This window comes from Corvus kubaryi, unplaced genomic scaffold (genome assembly GCF_017639235.1).
Source record: "Corvus kubaryi isolate FWS band 111438036 unplaced genomic scaffold, C.kubaryi_AGA036_p1.0 37353, whole genome shotgun sequence".
In the NCBI taxonomy this organism is placed as follows: Eukaryota; Metazoa; Chordata; class Aves; order Passeriformes; family Corvidae; genus Corvus; species Corvus kubaryi.
In genome coordinates this window covers 4,438,259-4,455,170 of record NW_024581115.1, presented here as the reverse complement: position 1 = coordinate 4,455,170, position 16,912 = coordinate 4,438,259, and the positions used below count along the sequence as shown (strand labels likewise).

General features: G+C 53.0%; 1 protein-coding gene across 2 annotated transcripts in view; it reads right to left on the bottom strand.

Moving 5' to 3' along the window:
* The window catches only part of MGAT5B (alpha-1,6-mannosylglycoprotein 6-beta-N-acetylglucosaminyltransferase B), a 64,699-nt gene that overhangs the window by 32,666 nt on the left and 15,121 nt on the right, over positions 1-16,912 (bottom strand). For both annotated transcript variants that reach the window (XM_042032660.1, XM_042032661.1), the window contains exon 3: positions 7,273-7,417. In XM_042032660.1, coding sequence (XP_041888594.1) covers positions 7,273-7,417 — 145 coding nt within the window. The remainder of the gene's footprint in view (positions 1-7,272; positions 7,418-16,912) is intronic.

Genomic DNA, 16,912 nt, shown 5'->3' with positions numbered 1-16,912 from the left:
TTGCCTCTTTAAATATTTTTTAAGTTTTTTGCTTAAAAACCCAAAGCAGAGCAGAAAGCAGCAGGGAGGATGCCCAAGGCTGGTGCTCCTTCCCTGCTCTGGGGACACAAATCACATCCAGCCCCACAACAGCCTCAGTCTCCAGGACAAGGAGCTGAAATCCCACAGGCAGCACTGACAGCCAAGGGAAAAGGATCTTTCCTGTCCTCCTGGTTCCTGCTACAGCTTGAGAGGTGTTGCCCATTAAAACAGCTGGGATATCTCCAGGAGAAATCAGCCCCAAGGGCTTCTCCAGCAGGTCACCCTGAGGGCTCAGGCTGCTCTTCCCATCCATCCATCTGTCCCTTCATCCCCAGCCCCTCCAATGGAAAGCGCTCAGAGCCACCCAACTCTGTGAAGTCACGAACTCGGTGGCTGGAAAGCTGTGGGGTCCCAGGGATGTGAGGAAAATCCCTCCTCCAAGTGCTGGATAACTAAATAAAGTCATTTAAATATCCAAGAAGATGGAGAAATTAAAAGCTTTGCTCCACTAATGTAAGAGAATACAAATAAAACTCATCAATGCTGGAGATAAAACATTTTTGGGAGATCCATGCGCTTGTGTGAATCTCCACATCCTCTCTGAGCTGGCTTGTATCTGAAAATCCAGGAGCCAGGGCTGCCCACGTGGGAGAGGGCAGGACACAGACACAGGGGGGTTACTGGGTGGCTGGTACTCACCCTAAAATTTATGTCACAGTCCCCTGACATCGATGACCCCAAAACAGGAGGTGTAGCATGAGAGGCAGCAGTGGCCGGGGCAGGTGCCGTGCTCAGGAGGCTCAGCAGTGCAGTTTATATTTATTGGCCTTGTAATCCTGGATTTAATCCTCATTGCTCCAGTGCTGTTCCCTGAGCTTGGATGAGCTGCCTTGCCTTGGATTGAGCTGCTGGCCCAAGATGTGGGGGGGCAGCACACCCGGTGCTGTGATGGGCTCCATGTCCTGCTCCACTTGGGAAAGGCTCCGACCCCCAGGGAGCAGAGCAAAAGCCCAAAGTTCTGGTTATGATCAGCTTGGTAGAAATTTAGAGCAGCATTAGAGGGGAAAAAAGTGCAAGGACTGAGGCACAGGGCTTGCTGCTTTGCTCCCCCATGGCGAGGGCTCTGCCAGGTGACTCAGATGCTCGGTGCCTTTCCTGACATCAAACAAGGAAAGGCATGTGGCACCTGGCTTTGCACATGTGAGAAGGCCCATACCACTGAGAAACGGGTTTATTCTTCACAGGCAGCTCCTGCCAGTCAACTGGATGAAAAATTACAATTACATACAAATATTTTTTACCATTTCAGAGGACAGCGTTTGCTCCCAGTGCAATTTCTGGGGTCTCTGTACATCCCAATGCTTTCCACCTCAGGGTGAGACAAACAGCTCTGTCTCCCCTCCACGAACACCTGAGTAAAGACCTGAGTTCACTCTGGCCATGTTTGTGCTCACCAGGAATTCCCCCTGGGAAAACATCCCGGAGAACACGATGGGAGCGTTCCTTGGAAACTCTTTTGAAGCAAATACCAGATGATGCATGGGCAGAGCCCTGATTGAACTGCTCCAACACCAAGTTACATAATAAATCACATAATAAATACAGGAGCATTTAACTCCCTAAAGTACTTCCATTTGTTTTCATTTCAGTTGATTGTGGGTGATATTTCTCACACACAAATTCTTTTCTAAGAGACCCTGAGCTAACCCAAAGCCCACAGCTGCACACCCCAGGAGAGGACACTGACATTTCAGTGAGCTGCCAATAAACTTCACGAAAAAAAGGATGAAAATCAGCTTTCCAACCAAACCCTGTAGCTCACCAGCACAGCCAGCAAAGTGTAACCAACACCATTAATTAAAATATTTTATCAATGCTATAAAGTGCTTTGAGATCCTCCCCAAGCAAAACACAAAGCTGAAGCCACAAGCCCAAAAACCTTCATTTTCCTTCTGAACTGGGCTGAGCCACACGCCCAGGCAGCTGTGGGTTTATTTATGGTAACATGAAGGATCATGAAAAGGAGGGTTATGGGATCACCACTTTGTTGGGGCATAAATCAGATATATTTATCTACAGGCTTGAGTGGTCTGATGCAGGCTGGGAGAAACCACCTTCAGTGAGCTGGGAAAGCATTGCCAGCCTCACAGTCTTGACTGAGAGGGACCTGCCTAAAAGTGAGACCAAACCCACCAGTTTTGATCATAATCCTCGGGGCAAAATAGAGTCCTCACCTCCCATTTCCTTTGCCAGCTGTGGGTTTGCTCGCAGCTGCTCCAAAATCATGGAATTTGAGGGAGGGTTAACAGGATCTGATTTTCCTTGTAGGGTAAAGCAGACCCACAGGCTGGGTAAAAGCAGCCCCACATCACCAGCGCCCCAGCACTGCCCCTGTACAGCCCCCCAAGGCAAAACCAACCACGGCACAAAAACATCAGTGACTGCACTTAGCCTCCAGGTGCTCCTTCACCAACAAGCCTCATTTGCCAGCCCTGTGATAAAGCAGTTCCCAGTGTGTCGATGCTTTGGCGTGGAAATAAAATAAAAAATAAAATCAAATCAATAAAATCAATAAAAAATAAATCAAACTAAACAAAATCAACAGAAAGCAAAGCCTATCGCAGAACTAGGTTCAGCAAATTGAGCGGGAGGTGCTGGGGGAGGTACAAGCCTGGGAGCAGGAGGGGAGGGTGTGACTGACCTGGGCATACCTTGGCACCTGTCCTATCACCACGCTGGTAGTGCCCAGCACCATTTGGCTGTGAGGCTCTTCCACGAGGCCACATCCCCTCTGGAAATGTGGGATACATGGATGGACCCCTGCTCACCTTCTAACAGCACACAGCCACCTCCCTGCTCTGCCTTAGAGAGAAAAGCAATTTATCTCAGCTGCCCAGACGTGAATTCCCCTGGCATTTATGTCCTCTCCTGACTTCAGTGGGAACCCCAGACCCACAGGGACTCCTTGTGCTGTCCTCATCCCCTCCAAGTAACACTGAAATCATCCAGGGCCAGGCTGGAGACACCCTCAGGAGCTGGCAAGAAACAACTCAGCACCTCTGCCAGGATGGAACGGGCTGTGGGACCTGTGAGGAAGGCGAGTGCTGGGGAGGAAGGCTCCTGTCTCCTGATGCACCCCTGCTCCTGCAGCCAAGCTCAGCTCAGCAGAACCAACACCCAGCAAAGCCAGGCTGGATCACAGGCTGGGTCTTACCTTCCCTGGGCTGCCCTGAACAGCTTTCACACCCTGCAGCTCCCCCTCCCCTTTCTGCAGCCCCCACTGAGCCCCTCAGTTTGCCGAGGAGATGGGGAGGCAACACACAGAGGGGTCCAAGACTGCTCCAGGCTCACCTGGGTAGCAGGAGACCACAGCATCTGGCAGGGATTTCGCTACAGCCAGCTCACCAGTGGCAACAATTCAGGAGTTAATAGAGCCAGGCTGGCAGGATGCAGGAACATCATCCATTTAGTGTCATATTGCGAGACTTTTAATTACTGGGGGAATATGGAGTCATGTAATGATTACAAGAACAAATACTTAAAGTGTGTGGAAATTAACTGAGCCTTGGCAGTAATTAAGCTTGAAGATTAATCAGTCGTTAGCAAATAGCACCCTTTGCAGGCTAACCACCGTGTGGAGGAGAGGGATGACCAGGGATGCCAGAGCTGCAGACCCCAGCCTTCCCCTTTGCCGTGTCCCTGTGGGATGAGGTGGGCAGGGGCAGCCCAGCTCCTGGAAAAGGGATTCTCCAATCCCCAGCACTGCTGGGTTATGGCGCTGGCTTGGGTCAGCCACTTCAGACCCCCTCCTCCCCTCTCTCCCTAGCACTTCCCAGCCAGAGATCAACCCTTCCCCTGCAAACTAATATTTCCCTTGCCCAGTAAACAGCTCTCCAGGAGGCTTCCATAAGTACTCCTAATTTCCTTCCCCTCTGATGATTTACGAGGGTTGCATTCAATTAACAGCCGTATTGATTTTGCTGCAGCTGACTGGCAGGCTGCTCACCCTCGTTAGGGAATCCATCCTTCCCTTCCCAGCACGGGCAGGGTGCAGGCAGGATGCAGGCAGCAGGGAGCCCAGGCAGGGCTGGAGAAGGGATCCAGCAACACCTGGGGCTCACCGGTGCAGCCTGTGTCCTTATCCCAGCGTGATATCCCACAAAACCTTCGGGCAGCTCTTCTAAGGGGAAGAAAATTGGACATTTGGGACATTTGGGTTTTCCAAGAGTTTTATCTAAAGCATTGCAAGAGGCTGCTGGGCTACAAATGGAGGCACCTGTGGAGTATTCAATCAGACAGCCCCTGTGGAGCAAGAAAGATTTTGGAGCGAGGTTCATCTTCGAAAGCTTGGGAGGCTTTCCAAGGCAGGCCAGTAATTCCCCCCTGTATATTCAGACTTCTCCTTGCACTTTCCAAGGGGTAAAGCTACCCCAACCCTCTGCTCGAGCGGTACAGTGCTCACAGGTTATCTCATAAAGCCCAGCAAAGCCTTCACCTCCTTCCTCTCAGCTGGGGCTCTGCAAAACCCAGCCTTGCTGATTGCATTGAGATCCAGCCTTCAGCAGGAGAGCACTTTGTGAAAACAAGAATTAATCCACTTTTGGGCAACTGGAACTGCAAAGTCCATGCTGGCGGCTGTGCTGAGCGGGAAGGAGACGAAGGCAGCAGCCGTGCCAAGCAGGGACGCTTTGAAGACTAAAATCCCTTTGAAATTAGCACCCTTTAATTGTATTATCTTTCCCTGACAGCCTCAAGTCGGTCACTGGTGATCAAAGAGGCAGAGACAGGGAGGGAAGGAGAAAAACCCTTGGTGGAATCCCAGGATCCTAACGAGGAACAGCACCCGAGTGTCTCTGTGGGGCTGATCCGGGTCCAGGAGATATTGCTGGGTCCTGGAGCAGTTGGGGGTGTCCAATCCCACCTCAGCACAGGGGTCCCCAGGACTGCAGCTGGTTACCCTCAAAGTGACAGGGACCTCAGCACCCGCACTCCGCAGGGTCTCAGCCCAGCTGCGTTGGGATTCCCCCGGGATGCTCTGCTCAGCTCCAGACAGCACCCAAAGCTGCGGGGTCAGCACAGAGCCAGGCTCTGCTCAGAGCAGGGTGGCTCTGTACCCTTCCAGCTGCCTCATGCACCCCTCAGAGGGCTGGGACAAGCCAAGAAAGGGCACCCTGGATGAGGGAGCACACGTGGCAGCAGACACAGGGCCACTCAAACCTGCTGAGACCCAGAACAGCTGTAACGCTTCCAACACATCCCCTCTGGCCACAGACCTCAGCCAGACCCAGGGCTGGAAGGAAGGGAGCACTCGGGGAATGCTCCCCAAGTGTTGGCAAGGGCTGCCAGTGCTTCGTTAGGGACTGTCACAGCAAAATGCCACCCTCAAGAAACTCCCCTGTGGTGGCTGCTTCACCTGGAGATGCTCTGCCCCACGACCAGAAACGGATCTTCAGTGGCCAGGTGAGAGCAAGGAGAGGAGACAGATGGGTTTGGAGGCAGAATCAAGTGAAGAGAATTGATTTTCCTTTAGGGGTGATTTATAAGGAGCAAAAGGTGATAAACTAGTTGCCCCTGACTTTCTGCTTCTGAACATTAAGACGTCTGTAATCTCAACCACCCAGGCCCATCTGAGCGCACACACAAAACCCAAGGCTGTTTTGATGTGGGTGCATCAGCTCCCATCCTCTCTGGTCTCTCCAAGAGATGGCCCCAAAGTCATCACTCACACAGCAGATCTGAAACACCAAATCCCCATCTGCAGCCATTGCTGCCAGCCCACAGAAACACTTTAAAGTTTATCTCTTGGCTGCTAGTGTAGAGAAACTACCATCACCGGCAATTACTGGTTCTTTTAACACAAGACTGGCCAAGAAAGTCATTAAATGTGAGCAAGCACCTTCCAGTGGCCAGCTGTAATAGTCCTGTCCACTCCTCTCTGGGATTATTGGTAATCTCATTCGCTTGCGTACCAGCCAGCTTCGGAACGACAAAATCCCCAGCACCTGCCATTGCTGAGGCAAATTATATTTTCTCAGTACTGGAAATGATGCTACATAAAAGGCAGGACCACGCATTCCACGGCTGCCTGTGCAGCTCTAACTCAGGTGTGCAGGTACCGTGGCAGAGCTCAGCCTTTAATTACAGGCTCGCTTACTCTGTTTTCCATTATAGGCGCAAAAGAGGCTCGATGGAAAGCGAGGGAGAGGGATGGAAATGCTGGTGGGAACAGGGAAAAGCACAGCGATGGCAGGAGGCGGAGGTGGGAACGCTGTGTGGGAGCCAGCAGGATGCACCACAGCTCCTGTGCTGTCAGCACGGAACAGGGCAGGGGTGACCCCTGCACGTCACATCCCTGCCATCCACCTCTCATGTGTCACCCGAGGCTCCACCTGAGCAAAATCCACATTGGCATCTTTTCCCCATTGCCAGGTTGGTCCCTAGTGCTGCCCCTTTGCTTTTCCATCTCTGCCCCCCCAGCACCGGTTACCGTTTGTGCAGGTCTTGGCCTGACACTCAAATTAGTGCCAATGAATGTTTAAAGGCTCCCAGAGCACAGGGAAGTGTCTCTTTAGTGAATCAGGTGGGAAGGTCTGATGGCATCTCTCATGCTGCCAGCTGAGATGTACATCACGGGGAGCCAGGGCATCATTTTAAGCCCTTCTGCACATTTAAGCCTTGCTCTACTCCAAGGCTAAGCACATCAGCCCTGGATTCCAAACAACCACCAGTTCCACTGCTACCCAAGGAGTACAGGCACAAAGCCTGTCCTGAGCTCAGGGAGCACATCCCACACACCAGGTGCTGCTCCAGGCCTCGGCAAGTCCCACCTCCGGCTGCACCACAGCACAGCACCGCAGGCACTCCCACACCTCCACACTCGCAGCTGGGACTGCTGCTGCAGGAAATCATGAAATACCCCAAGCTGGAAGGGACCCATAAGAATCACTGAGTCCAAATCCTGGCCCTGCACAGAGCAGCCCCAAAAATCACACAGTGTGCCTGAGAGCGCAGTGCAAACGCTTCTTGAACTCTGACAAGTTTGGGGCTGTGACCACTGCTGCTAAAAATCACAGTCAGTTCAGAAATCCCAAAAGAAAAGGTTCCAGAAATGGCAAATGAGACTAAACAAGATCTCCCCAAGCCCCATGTCCCATTGGGCCCCACCACCCCCACAGAGCAGCTCAGCACCTTGGGCTGTTCTGCTCCTGCAAAGCCCCCACGCCCAGCGCTGCTCCACGGGGTCTGACTGACCTGTCCAGAGGGAATCGTGCTTCATCCCCTCTGTGGAAGTCAGTGCTGTTCTCCAGCCTGGCCAGGATGTCCATCCTCTTCATCAGCATCTCCAGCATGTCGCTCATCCTGCGCAGCACCCCTCGGGACTCCAGCGCGCCCATCACTGCGGCACAGAGAGCAGGTGAGACCCAGCCACGGCTGGCACTGACAGACCCCACCCATGGAACCCCCTGCCCACGGCCCCAGCCCCACATCTGCCCAGTGGTCCTGTGCTCCCCAGCCCCACGGGTGGGCTCGGTGGGGTATGGGCCATCTCGGTGCCCTGCTGTCCCCAATGTCCCCGCCCCGGCTCTGCCATCGTCCTGCCTGAGCAGGGTAAATCCCTGCCTGTGCCCAAATCCAGCTGGGCTCCTCCAGCTCGGGATAGCCAGTGGTTATCTCAGCCCTGGATCCAGCCCCCTCCCCTGGCTCTCCAGCCATGAACTCCTGACTTATCCACCTGATCCAGCCTGCCCTGTGGGCTTATGGAAAACTGATTTTATTCCCAAGCACCAACCAAACAGCCTTTCATTCGGCACTTTCTATTTTTCACTCTCCAGCGCCCACCTAGGCCAGCATCCTGCCTTTGACAGCAGCCTGCAGGGGACGCTTAAGGAAGAACAGGGGAAACTGAGCAAAGAGGTGGTCCTCCCCCAACACATCCTCCCAGCAGCACCGGATTTTCCTGTTACAGAGAAGAATTCATTTTCTGCCCATATCTGCAATGAGGTGGGTGGCCCAGCACTGGAAATAGCTCTGTCTCAAGCACTGCATCTCAGAGAACCCCTGCAGCAAGGAAGGCCCCCAGTTCCCAGCCCTATTTAACACTGTTTCCTATGGGTTTGCATGGCACTGACCTGCTGCCACATGGAAAGCACAGGGGGATCCAGGAGCTCCTGGCTCCCGGCTTGATTTGCCATCGAGCGACAGGCAGCCTGAGCCCAGAGCCAGGGAATGGAAAATAAAGCTCCTGTTTCATCTCAGCTCGGCTCATTTCACGTTGGTAATAACTTAATCAGTGCATAATCCCCTGAACCTCTCCCGTTTAGCTTATTTCCACCGTTCCACTCACATGTGCTTTCCAAGAGGCAGCACATCTTTAATGTAGGGAGCAGCAGGGGCCAGGGAGGCGGCGCTGGGAAGGCAAGCGGCTGCCAGACCCCTGGGTGGCTATCAGGTGGCTATCAGGCGGCTATCAGGACTTAGGGACACCTCATGCACCTCCAAACAGATGCAAAACCAGTCTCACACAGCCAGAGGGAGGTTGGGATCCCCTACCCTGGCACAGCCCCCTGCAGCCAGCCCAGCCAGGGCAGTGGGATGGATCAGGGTATTCCAATGGCATTGTGTGCCAAGGACAGCCCTGGCATGGGCTTCTCCTCACCACAGGGGCACGTGAAACAGCACAGAGGCCTCAGTGTGGATGGTTTGGGTGTTCAGGTGAGAGCAGGGTATGGCCGGGGTGGGATCAGGGGCACCGTGACAGCTCCTGCTGCTGCAGAGCTGCAGCCCCGGCCCCATCCGCGCTCCCCCAGGAATTCCCCCACTATTCAGCCACAGCTCCCAGGGGCTGGGAAGGCTGCTTCCCAGGGAGGGCTGCTTCCCAGGGAGGGCTGCACTGGCACTGCAGCTGAACTGGAGGCTCCAGTCCCTCACACTCCTCTGCCAGGTTCTCAACCCGGCGGGCGCTGGGATAACATCGGATCACTGCGGCTCTGTCGGAGGCACGGCACACGAACACAGGGTTATGAGCCCTCCAAGAAGCTGACACTGGGCCAGCCAGACCTTGCCAAGGGCTGCCTTCCACGCTTGGCTGAGATTATCAGCAGCACATTATTTTTCCTGACGCTATCTAACAAAACAGAAGAAACATTGAGAGCAAAAGCAATCGCTCAAAAAAAAAGGACAAACCACCATTCATGGAGATTGAAACCGGGCTCTTCCCCAAACACTCCCTCAGTTCCACGGCAAGAAGTCAGTGACTTCTGCTTGAATCAGTGGGTGCCCGAGGTCCTGTGCAGCCTCTGGTCTCCTTGGGTGGGTTTGGGAATGCAAGAGCCACCTGTGCCCATCCCACCAGGAAGGTCACCTTGTCCCCTGGGTGATATAAAAGTCACAGCCTATCCCACTGGAGAGCAGCAGCACTAATGAGCCTGCAATTAAAAGATCCTATGGGGGTAAAGAAGTGGAATCTTGAACCCTGGAGCTCCATTTTGACAGGGGCTGCCCCAAACACAGCTGAGCAAATCAAGAGAAGGCACAGCCAAGGGAAATAGAACAGCTCTGAGACGGGCTTAAATCAGAAAATCCACTTTAGTTATTTACCCACAGCCTGAGCCCATCCCAGTGGCGCCGCTCTGACAGCTGGGCTGTGTTCATGTGTTGCAGCCCCCAGCACCCTCTGTCCACCCCAGGACTGACCACCCCCCAAATGGGGATTTCTACTCAGAATTTGCTCCTGTTCTGACATCCCAGCATGGGCAGCAGGGCAGAGCTGAGACCCTGAATGAAGTTTTTGAGTGAGACAGTGATTACCGATCCCTCTTGGATGCTCCTGTGCCACAGTGGGTCAGGCTGGAGGTCAGGAAAGGGACCTGAGCCAACCCCTACAGCTGGCCACAAAGGCTCAAACCACAACCACCAGATTCCCACGGGTGGAGTCCATCCTGGCCTGGGGATTTGGATCCCATCTTGCTTGGGGGGTCAGGTTGTGTCAGTTTGCTGGGAAGACACAAGGATGGTGCCTGGGAAGGCAGTGGAGATGGAGATTTCCTGGCAGCCCAGGCCAGGATGCCTGCTCCGAGTCCTCACCACAGAAGCACAGTGGACAAGACAGCTCAGCTCCCAAGCCACTAATGAGGGGTGAGGATATTCCCACCAGGCCACAAATCCATTTCCCTCTGCATCCCAGAGAAGCCAGCAGCAAGTGGAGCCACAAGCTCCAGCTCTGCACCCCACCACTTGGCCCCCCAACATTCCCACTGTCTTCCCTGAATTTCCCTGAGATGTCCCCTCCTGTCACTGCCACCACCCAATTCCCAGCTGGTTTTAAGCCATTCCAGGATGCTTTCCAACAGCAAAGCTCTGAGCCAACAATGAGCCAAGATATTCCTTCTCAAACAAAGAAATAATTAAAAAAAAAAAAAAATCCCAAATACTACATAAAAATAGTAATAAAAAAACCACAATCCCAGCTTTCCCTGCGTTATCTTTTGGGGCACCCCTCCAGAAAGCAGAGCTGTGGCAGGACACATCTCCCCCCAGCCCTCCCCTGGCACTCGGAGATGAAGTCAAAGCTCTTCCACGTCAACACCTCTCTCTTTCTGTTCCTGGTCTTTGTCGTTGTTGTTGTTGTTGTTTTTCCAGCAGCTTAAGGAAGCTAACAACGACCTGACATTTTTGGCAATGATTATTACATCTCTTGGAAAGTGTGTCTCATTAAAACCAAAAGAAAGGAGGAAAAGTGCTGAAGTGACTCTTTTAAAATGCAAGAGCCAGGATTAATTTGTTAACCTGAAATGGAGACTCAGACACCCACCCAGGGCTGCTCAGCTGCCTGACCCAGGCACGGGGATCCAGAGGATGGAGAAGATCCTGGCCAGGACCTCAGGCTTGTCCCTGAAGCCAGTGATGAAGATCCCCAAGGAGACTTTACCCACAGCACTGCAGGCAGCCAGGATAAACCCAACCCCACCTCAACAGCACAAAAGCCCAGTAAAACAGTCCTGAAAAATAAAACAGCGCTGAAAACCATTTTCTTTAAAAAAAAACAAAGCCACCAAGCTGCTAATTACAAAGGAAAAATATTCTAATTTCCCCTGATAACCAGCAATGATGGGACAGCAAACACAAGTAAACCCGATCGACAGATTAATTGGAGTTTGTTAAAGTATGACAGGGTTTTGACAGCTTTCCTGAGTGGCAGCCATGCTTTCCAGGCAATCACTGAACTGACAGAGGTTTTCATAGCAGCACTAGGAAATAATGATTGCAATCAATCATATCTTACCGGATTTCATGAGACATGCTGGTAAACACAGCAGAGGGAGGAGAATTATTTATGGGCCTTCTGAAGAGCACACAGCTAAGTAATTGGATAAAATCAGGGGAGAAAAGGAAAGCATCCCCTCAGGGTGATGTCTTGTGGAAGAAGGAATAGCTTCTCTGTGAAACCAGCGGAATAGTCACCAGCCAATATGCTCAAATCTGGATGGGTTGAAACCCAAGGGAATTCACTAATGATGCACTCGTCTTCAAAACACCTCCTCGGAGTGAAAGCAGCCGTGAGCAGGCGTCACCTCCTGCCAGGACCTGCCACTGGAACCTCCAGGAATGGGAGCCAGGATGAGCACTCAGGGGAGTGTTGCTGCGTGTGCCAAGCTGAATTCAAGGGTGAAGTTCAGTGGAACTCAATGATCCTCGTGGATCCCTCCCAGTTCAGGATATTCTGTGTTTCTACAATTCTCTGACCATGCAGGAGTGGAGAGCAGCTGAGAAAGGAGCAGCTCTAGTGCAGGGGACACCTAGCTGGGCAGCTCAGCACAGGGTTGGGACCAGTGGGGATGATGTGAAGTGGTGCTGGCAAAGCCCAGGTTGTGCCACAGGGGAAGGAGCAGACAGGAAGGAGTTTCCTTGTGTTTTCCATGTTTTGGGATCCTGAGCATCCTCCACCACTGCTCACACTGGGAGGCCTCTCCATCCAGCACTACCCAAGCACGGATGGAGTGTGGAGGATGTCACCCTGTCACACAGGCTCTGGGGTGCCTGGGCTGAGGTTTTCAAAAGGCGTTAAACCCCTCAGGAAAATAAAAATAACACTTTGGGGCATGTCCCCTTGTGCTGGTTTCAGCTGGGGTAGAGTTAATTTTCTTCCCAGTGGCTGCGTTTTGGAATTGTGCTGAGCACAGGGTTGATTTTACAGAGATGTTTTTGTTATTGCTGAGCAGGGCTCACACAGAGCCTCTGCTGCTTTTCACTCTGCCAGGCTGGTGAGGAAGCTGGGGGTGCTTGGGAGGTGGCACAGCCCAGGGAACCCAGACTGACCAAAGGGATATTCCAGACCCCATGACATCATGGCGAGGGTATAAAGTGGGGGAAGAAGGAGGAAGGTGGGTTTTGGCATCGGTCAGTGGGTGGTGAGCAATTGCACTGTGCATCACCTGTTTGTTTCCTTTTTGTTATCATTATAATTTACCATTATTATTGTATTTTACTTTCTTTTCAATGAATAAACTTTTCTTATCTCAACATACAAGCTTTACTCCCATCCTCCTCCCCATTCCACAGGGATGGGGGAGGAGGAGGGTTGACAGAGTGGCTTTGTGGTGCTTAATTTCCCTTTGGGTTTAAACCACAACATCCCTTTAGCCACTTGGAGTGACTCAAACCTCCCTGCTGGCAGCTCCCTGTCCCTGGGTTACCCAGCCCCATCCTGCTCAGGGAGTCTCACACTGCTCAGCAACAGCTTCGTGCTGAGAAGATGGGGGAAAAAACCCCACATTTCCACCCAAACCCAAGTGATTTCAAGGGCAGAAAAAGCCTCCCTTGCCCATCACTGTGGGGACACCAAGGCACAGCCTCAGCCCACATCTCCACAGACCCGTGTGAACAGCACCAAAGCATCTCCCTGGCATTTAAAATGCAGTCCCACACTGTATTCCCAATATCCATAACCTGGCTGGTTGGCTGTTGGTTCCCTCCCTTGTCAGACACGTCGTAGCCCTGCCTGGCCATCCCACAACAGCTCCAGCGCACGCAGGGGGTTTGCTCAGAGATAGTGAGATATTGCTTATGTCCATTGAAAATACCAGCTGAATTAATTTCAATCTGGAGCATCATTTGCTTTGGTTTTCTCCTTTAAAGGACAACTCCAGGCTACTTAAACCCCTTCAAAAGGGCAGCACAATCTTGGAAGATTTATTGCAGAGGAAACTGGAGGATCTCCAGTGGGGTTCAGGTAGACCCAGACCCCACTGCCCATCTCCTCGGGGGTAGTACTGATGCCTTGAGAGGCCACCTAGAAACAGAGACTAGACAGGAGTAAGGGAATAAAGGTAGGTGTTTATTTGAAGGGCCTTCAAAGGTACCCCTGGGGAGCCAGAGGCCACTGCCCAGATGGACCCCAAGATGGACAACAGGTCACGAGTTCTTCACACTTTTATAGGCTTGGTTCATTTGCATATCAGGGTTAATTCTCCAATTAAAGCTTCAGGTTAATGATGTAATTTCCCCTCAGCTTGCCCCCCTCTCAGAGGCTTTTGGTTTATACTTTTTGGGCCTAGGACAGTCTGAGTGTCCTTGAAGAGCAGGTCTGGAGAGGCTTTGTTATGTCTGCCTGGCACGAGAGAGCAGAAATTAACAGGCTACAAGAAACTCCGAGTTACACACTGGGCAGTGCAGGATTTGAAAAATACAAAAGTTAAAACCTAAGGCATCAGTACCCAGAGCTGTCCTGGGCATCCCATCCTCCCACGAGGAATTTCCCAGGGAGCAAAGCCCCAGCCCTTCGATTGTCTGCCCCTCTGATGTTCCTCTATTTACTTGCACTATCGATTTTGATTCAAGCAGATTAAAAGACCAAAGAGCCAACTAGCCAAGGACTAACTCTGACACATAATCCATCGCAATCACAGTCCAGAGACCCAGCGCTAGCTGCAAACAAGAAAGCCCAAGGCCAGGCTCAGGCTGGCAGCAATGGCCACCTCCTGTCTCCATCCCTTTGGGGAAGCTGCTCCAGGGATGGACAAGGTCCCACGGGGTGGCTGCACCCCTTAAGGGCACCCATTCCCCAGCATGGGCTCCCAGCCAGTTACTGCTGCCAGCAAACCCACCCACATCTGCCACTAAACCGCCCCAGATGTATTAATTTAAGTCACACAGAGAAAATACGGACCTGCTTAGCCAGTGCCCCAGGGGCAGAGAGCACCGGGGGCCACACAGGGAGCTGCCACACAGCTGGAGGTGCCCATGGAGCAGCTCAGGGGCTGCTGGTGAAGTGGATGCTCCATCGATCTGCTGCTGGAGCGCTGGGAGCGCCGGCAGCAAAGCGGCTCCCTGGTAATCAGCCAAATTAAGCAGCCTTAAGTCACTGGCTGGTAAAGTCGATTATGTCCCACCTGCCTGCTATCACCTACTCCTGGATTTAGCCACCCCCTCGTGTGCTGCTGTGTAAATGTGCAGCCTCAAGGGTGTTTTCCCTCGCTCCCTCTGCGTCGGACTGGCAGGACCGTCTGTGTCCTGCAGGGCTGGTTCAAACTCCGCCAGGCAGGACCTGGCCCAGGTGCAGCCGTGTGATTGCAGCAATTGCAGCCTTTCCTGGGCTCAGGGACCCCCTCCTGCTGTCCTGCAGCCCCCCCAGAGCAGCAGCGCCTGGGGTCGATGGCAGCGGGGGGAAGCGATGTGCTGCGGGAGATCCCTGCTGAGAGCCGGACCCGGCTGCGCCGCGCTGCCCAAAGCAGCACCAGCAGGTGCGAAATAACCCCGTTCAGCCCCAGAAATCTCTCCTGGAGGCCTCACGCCACCCCTCCGGCCAGGCACTGCTCTGCCCATCTCGCTCCCAGACTGTCACGGCAAAGCCACATCCTTGGGACCCATCGCCAGCGGCTTCGGGAGCAACGAGCCGCATCTCTGCTTCCCTCCTGCAGCCGCTGTCCCGGCACGCTGCAGGTTCTCCCGCGGGCATGAGGCCCCAGGAGGGTTCCAGGAGGAGGCTGGTTAGAGGAAACCACCCCGAGGTGTCCCTGTCCCAGCCCCGCTGGCTCTGGGGTCTCGTTCCTCCCTCCTTCAGCTGCAGGAGCCCGAGCTGAGCCCGCAGAAGAGGGTCCTGATGATGCTTTTCTACCCAACCAGCTCCCCCTGTCCCTCCGACCCCGAAGGAAACCCTATAGGAGCAGCCTGCAGCTCCACCCCAACACATCCGCTCCCTATTTCCATACAAATAAGAAAAGGCAGGAAAATGAACAATACAAACACTCACACTCCCAGGCAGGAGTGTTTCATTGCTGCAAGGGAGAGCACAGGGCTCTTCCCCCCAACTTTTATTACTTCTTACCCTGCCACACACACACACACCAGAGCCCTGATGGCCCCTCTGGGATATGGGGACAGTCCCACAGGTCCTGCCACGAGCCATCACTGCAGGTAAAAGGAGCTGGATCATCTCCTCTCCCCCACAGCCCCTGGAGATGGGCTGGGGGATTTGGGAAGCTGGGGAAGAAGAGATGAATACACAAAACCTCAACACAAGCTGGAGTTCAGCTTTTATTTATTTTAATATATTTTTTAACCCATCTTTCTTCCTCCTTCTCATCCCCCTTTCACTTTTTCTTTTAAAAAAGCAGCAGCAGGGAGTTTTTCCGTTGCTTCTCTATTGCCAGCCAACACTATTTCAAATTGCATTTTAAGCTGTTCTGCAGCGCTTCAAACACCTCACACTGCAGGAGAGGCTTCCAAATTACAAGATTAACATCGATTTGAAAGTGCTTCCTAAAACACAGGGGCTCCAGCACAGGGATGGATCAAGGGCAGCAATGCCTAGAGGACACCAGAGCTCCTGGGGCATGGCTGGATCCCACACTGGGGTGGATGCTGTCAGTACTGGGGGCAGCTGAGACACCCAGTTCCAGGTGAAAAGCAGCACACACAGGTCCCACAGGACAGGGACAGCCCCAGAGTGACTCCACAGACCCACGAGCCAGGGACCAACCTTCATTTGGGTTCTCGGTGTTTACAAGAGGCATCTCTCCAAGGGCACCAGCATTTAACTCGGCTGGTTCTTCTCCTGATGGCCCCTGCTGCTCATACAGGGAAAATTGTGCTATCAGGAGCCAGTGCCCCAGGGATTGCAGGAGAGGAAGGATTGCACCCTGCACTTGCACAGCCCAAAACCAGCCCATGGAAGGCTCCAGGAGGCTCAGCACCCCCATCACTCCCCTCCAGCTCTGCACATCCAGCACTCGAGCACACAGCCACGCTTACAGCTGCCCCAGAAGGTTCAGCTTCAGAAACAGCAGAACTCACTCATTTAACATTTCTAAAACGATCACCCTTTCTCCTTCAGCCAAATAGATTGGCCAAACAGTGCTGGGCATCCTGCCACTCTGCTTCCAGGGGCACATAAATCATCCCCTTCCTCCAAACTCATCAATCTCCAGCAAGCCCACGGGCCGGATCCTGCTGGCAGCAGTGGAGCCCAAAGCAGGACCCAGAGCTGGGGGGCATTGGCAGAGCTGCAGGATGAGCCTCAGCTAATCTCTGCTCGAGCTGAACCGAGCCCTGCTCTCTCGTTTAAGCCAGAGAAACAAATAAATCAATGGGAAAACCCAGCTCTTACAGAGGCTGCTATGGGTCCCACTGTGCTAGTTTTATTTTCTGAAGTACCTGCTGCCTCCCGGGCTCAGGATGAATTTTGATTTAGGAGTGAAAAGGGGTAATAAAAGCATAAAGAGCCATTAACATTCCTCCTGGCCATGGTGGGGTGTTGGCTCATCACGAGTTGATGGAAATGCCATTTGACTTCCTTATGAGCTATAGAAAATCAATTAATTGATTTAATCATTCCCTGGGTGTCCCTGCTTATGGAGATAACAGAGTGCCAGGGCAGCAGGATGCTGCTCCTGCC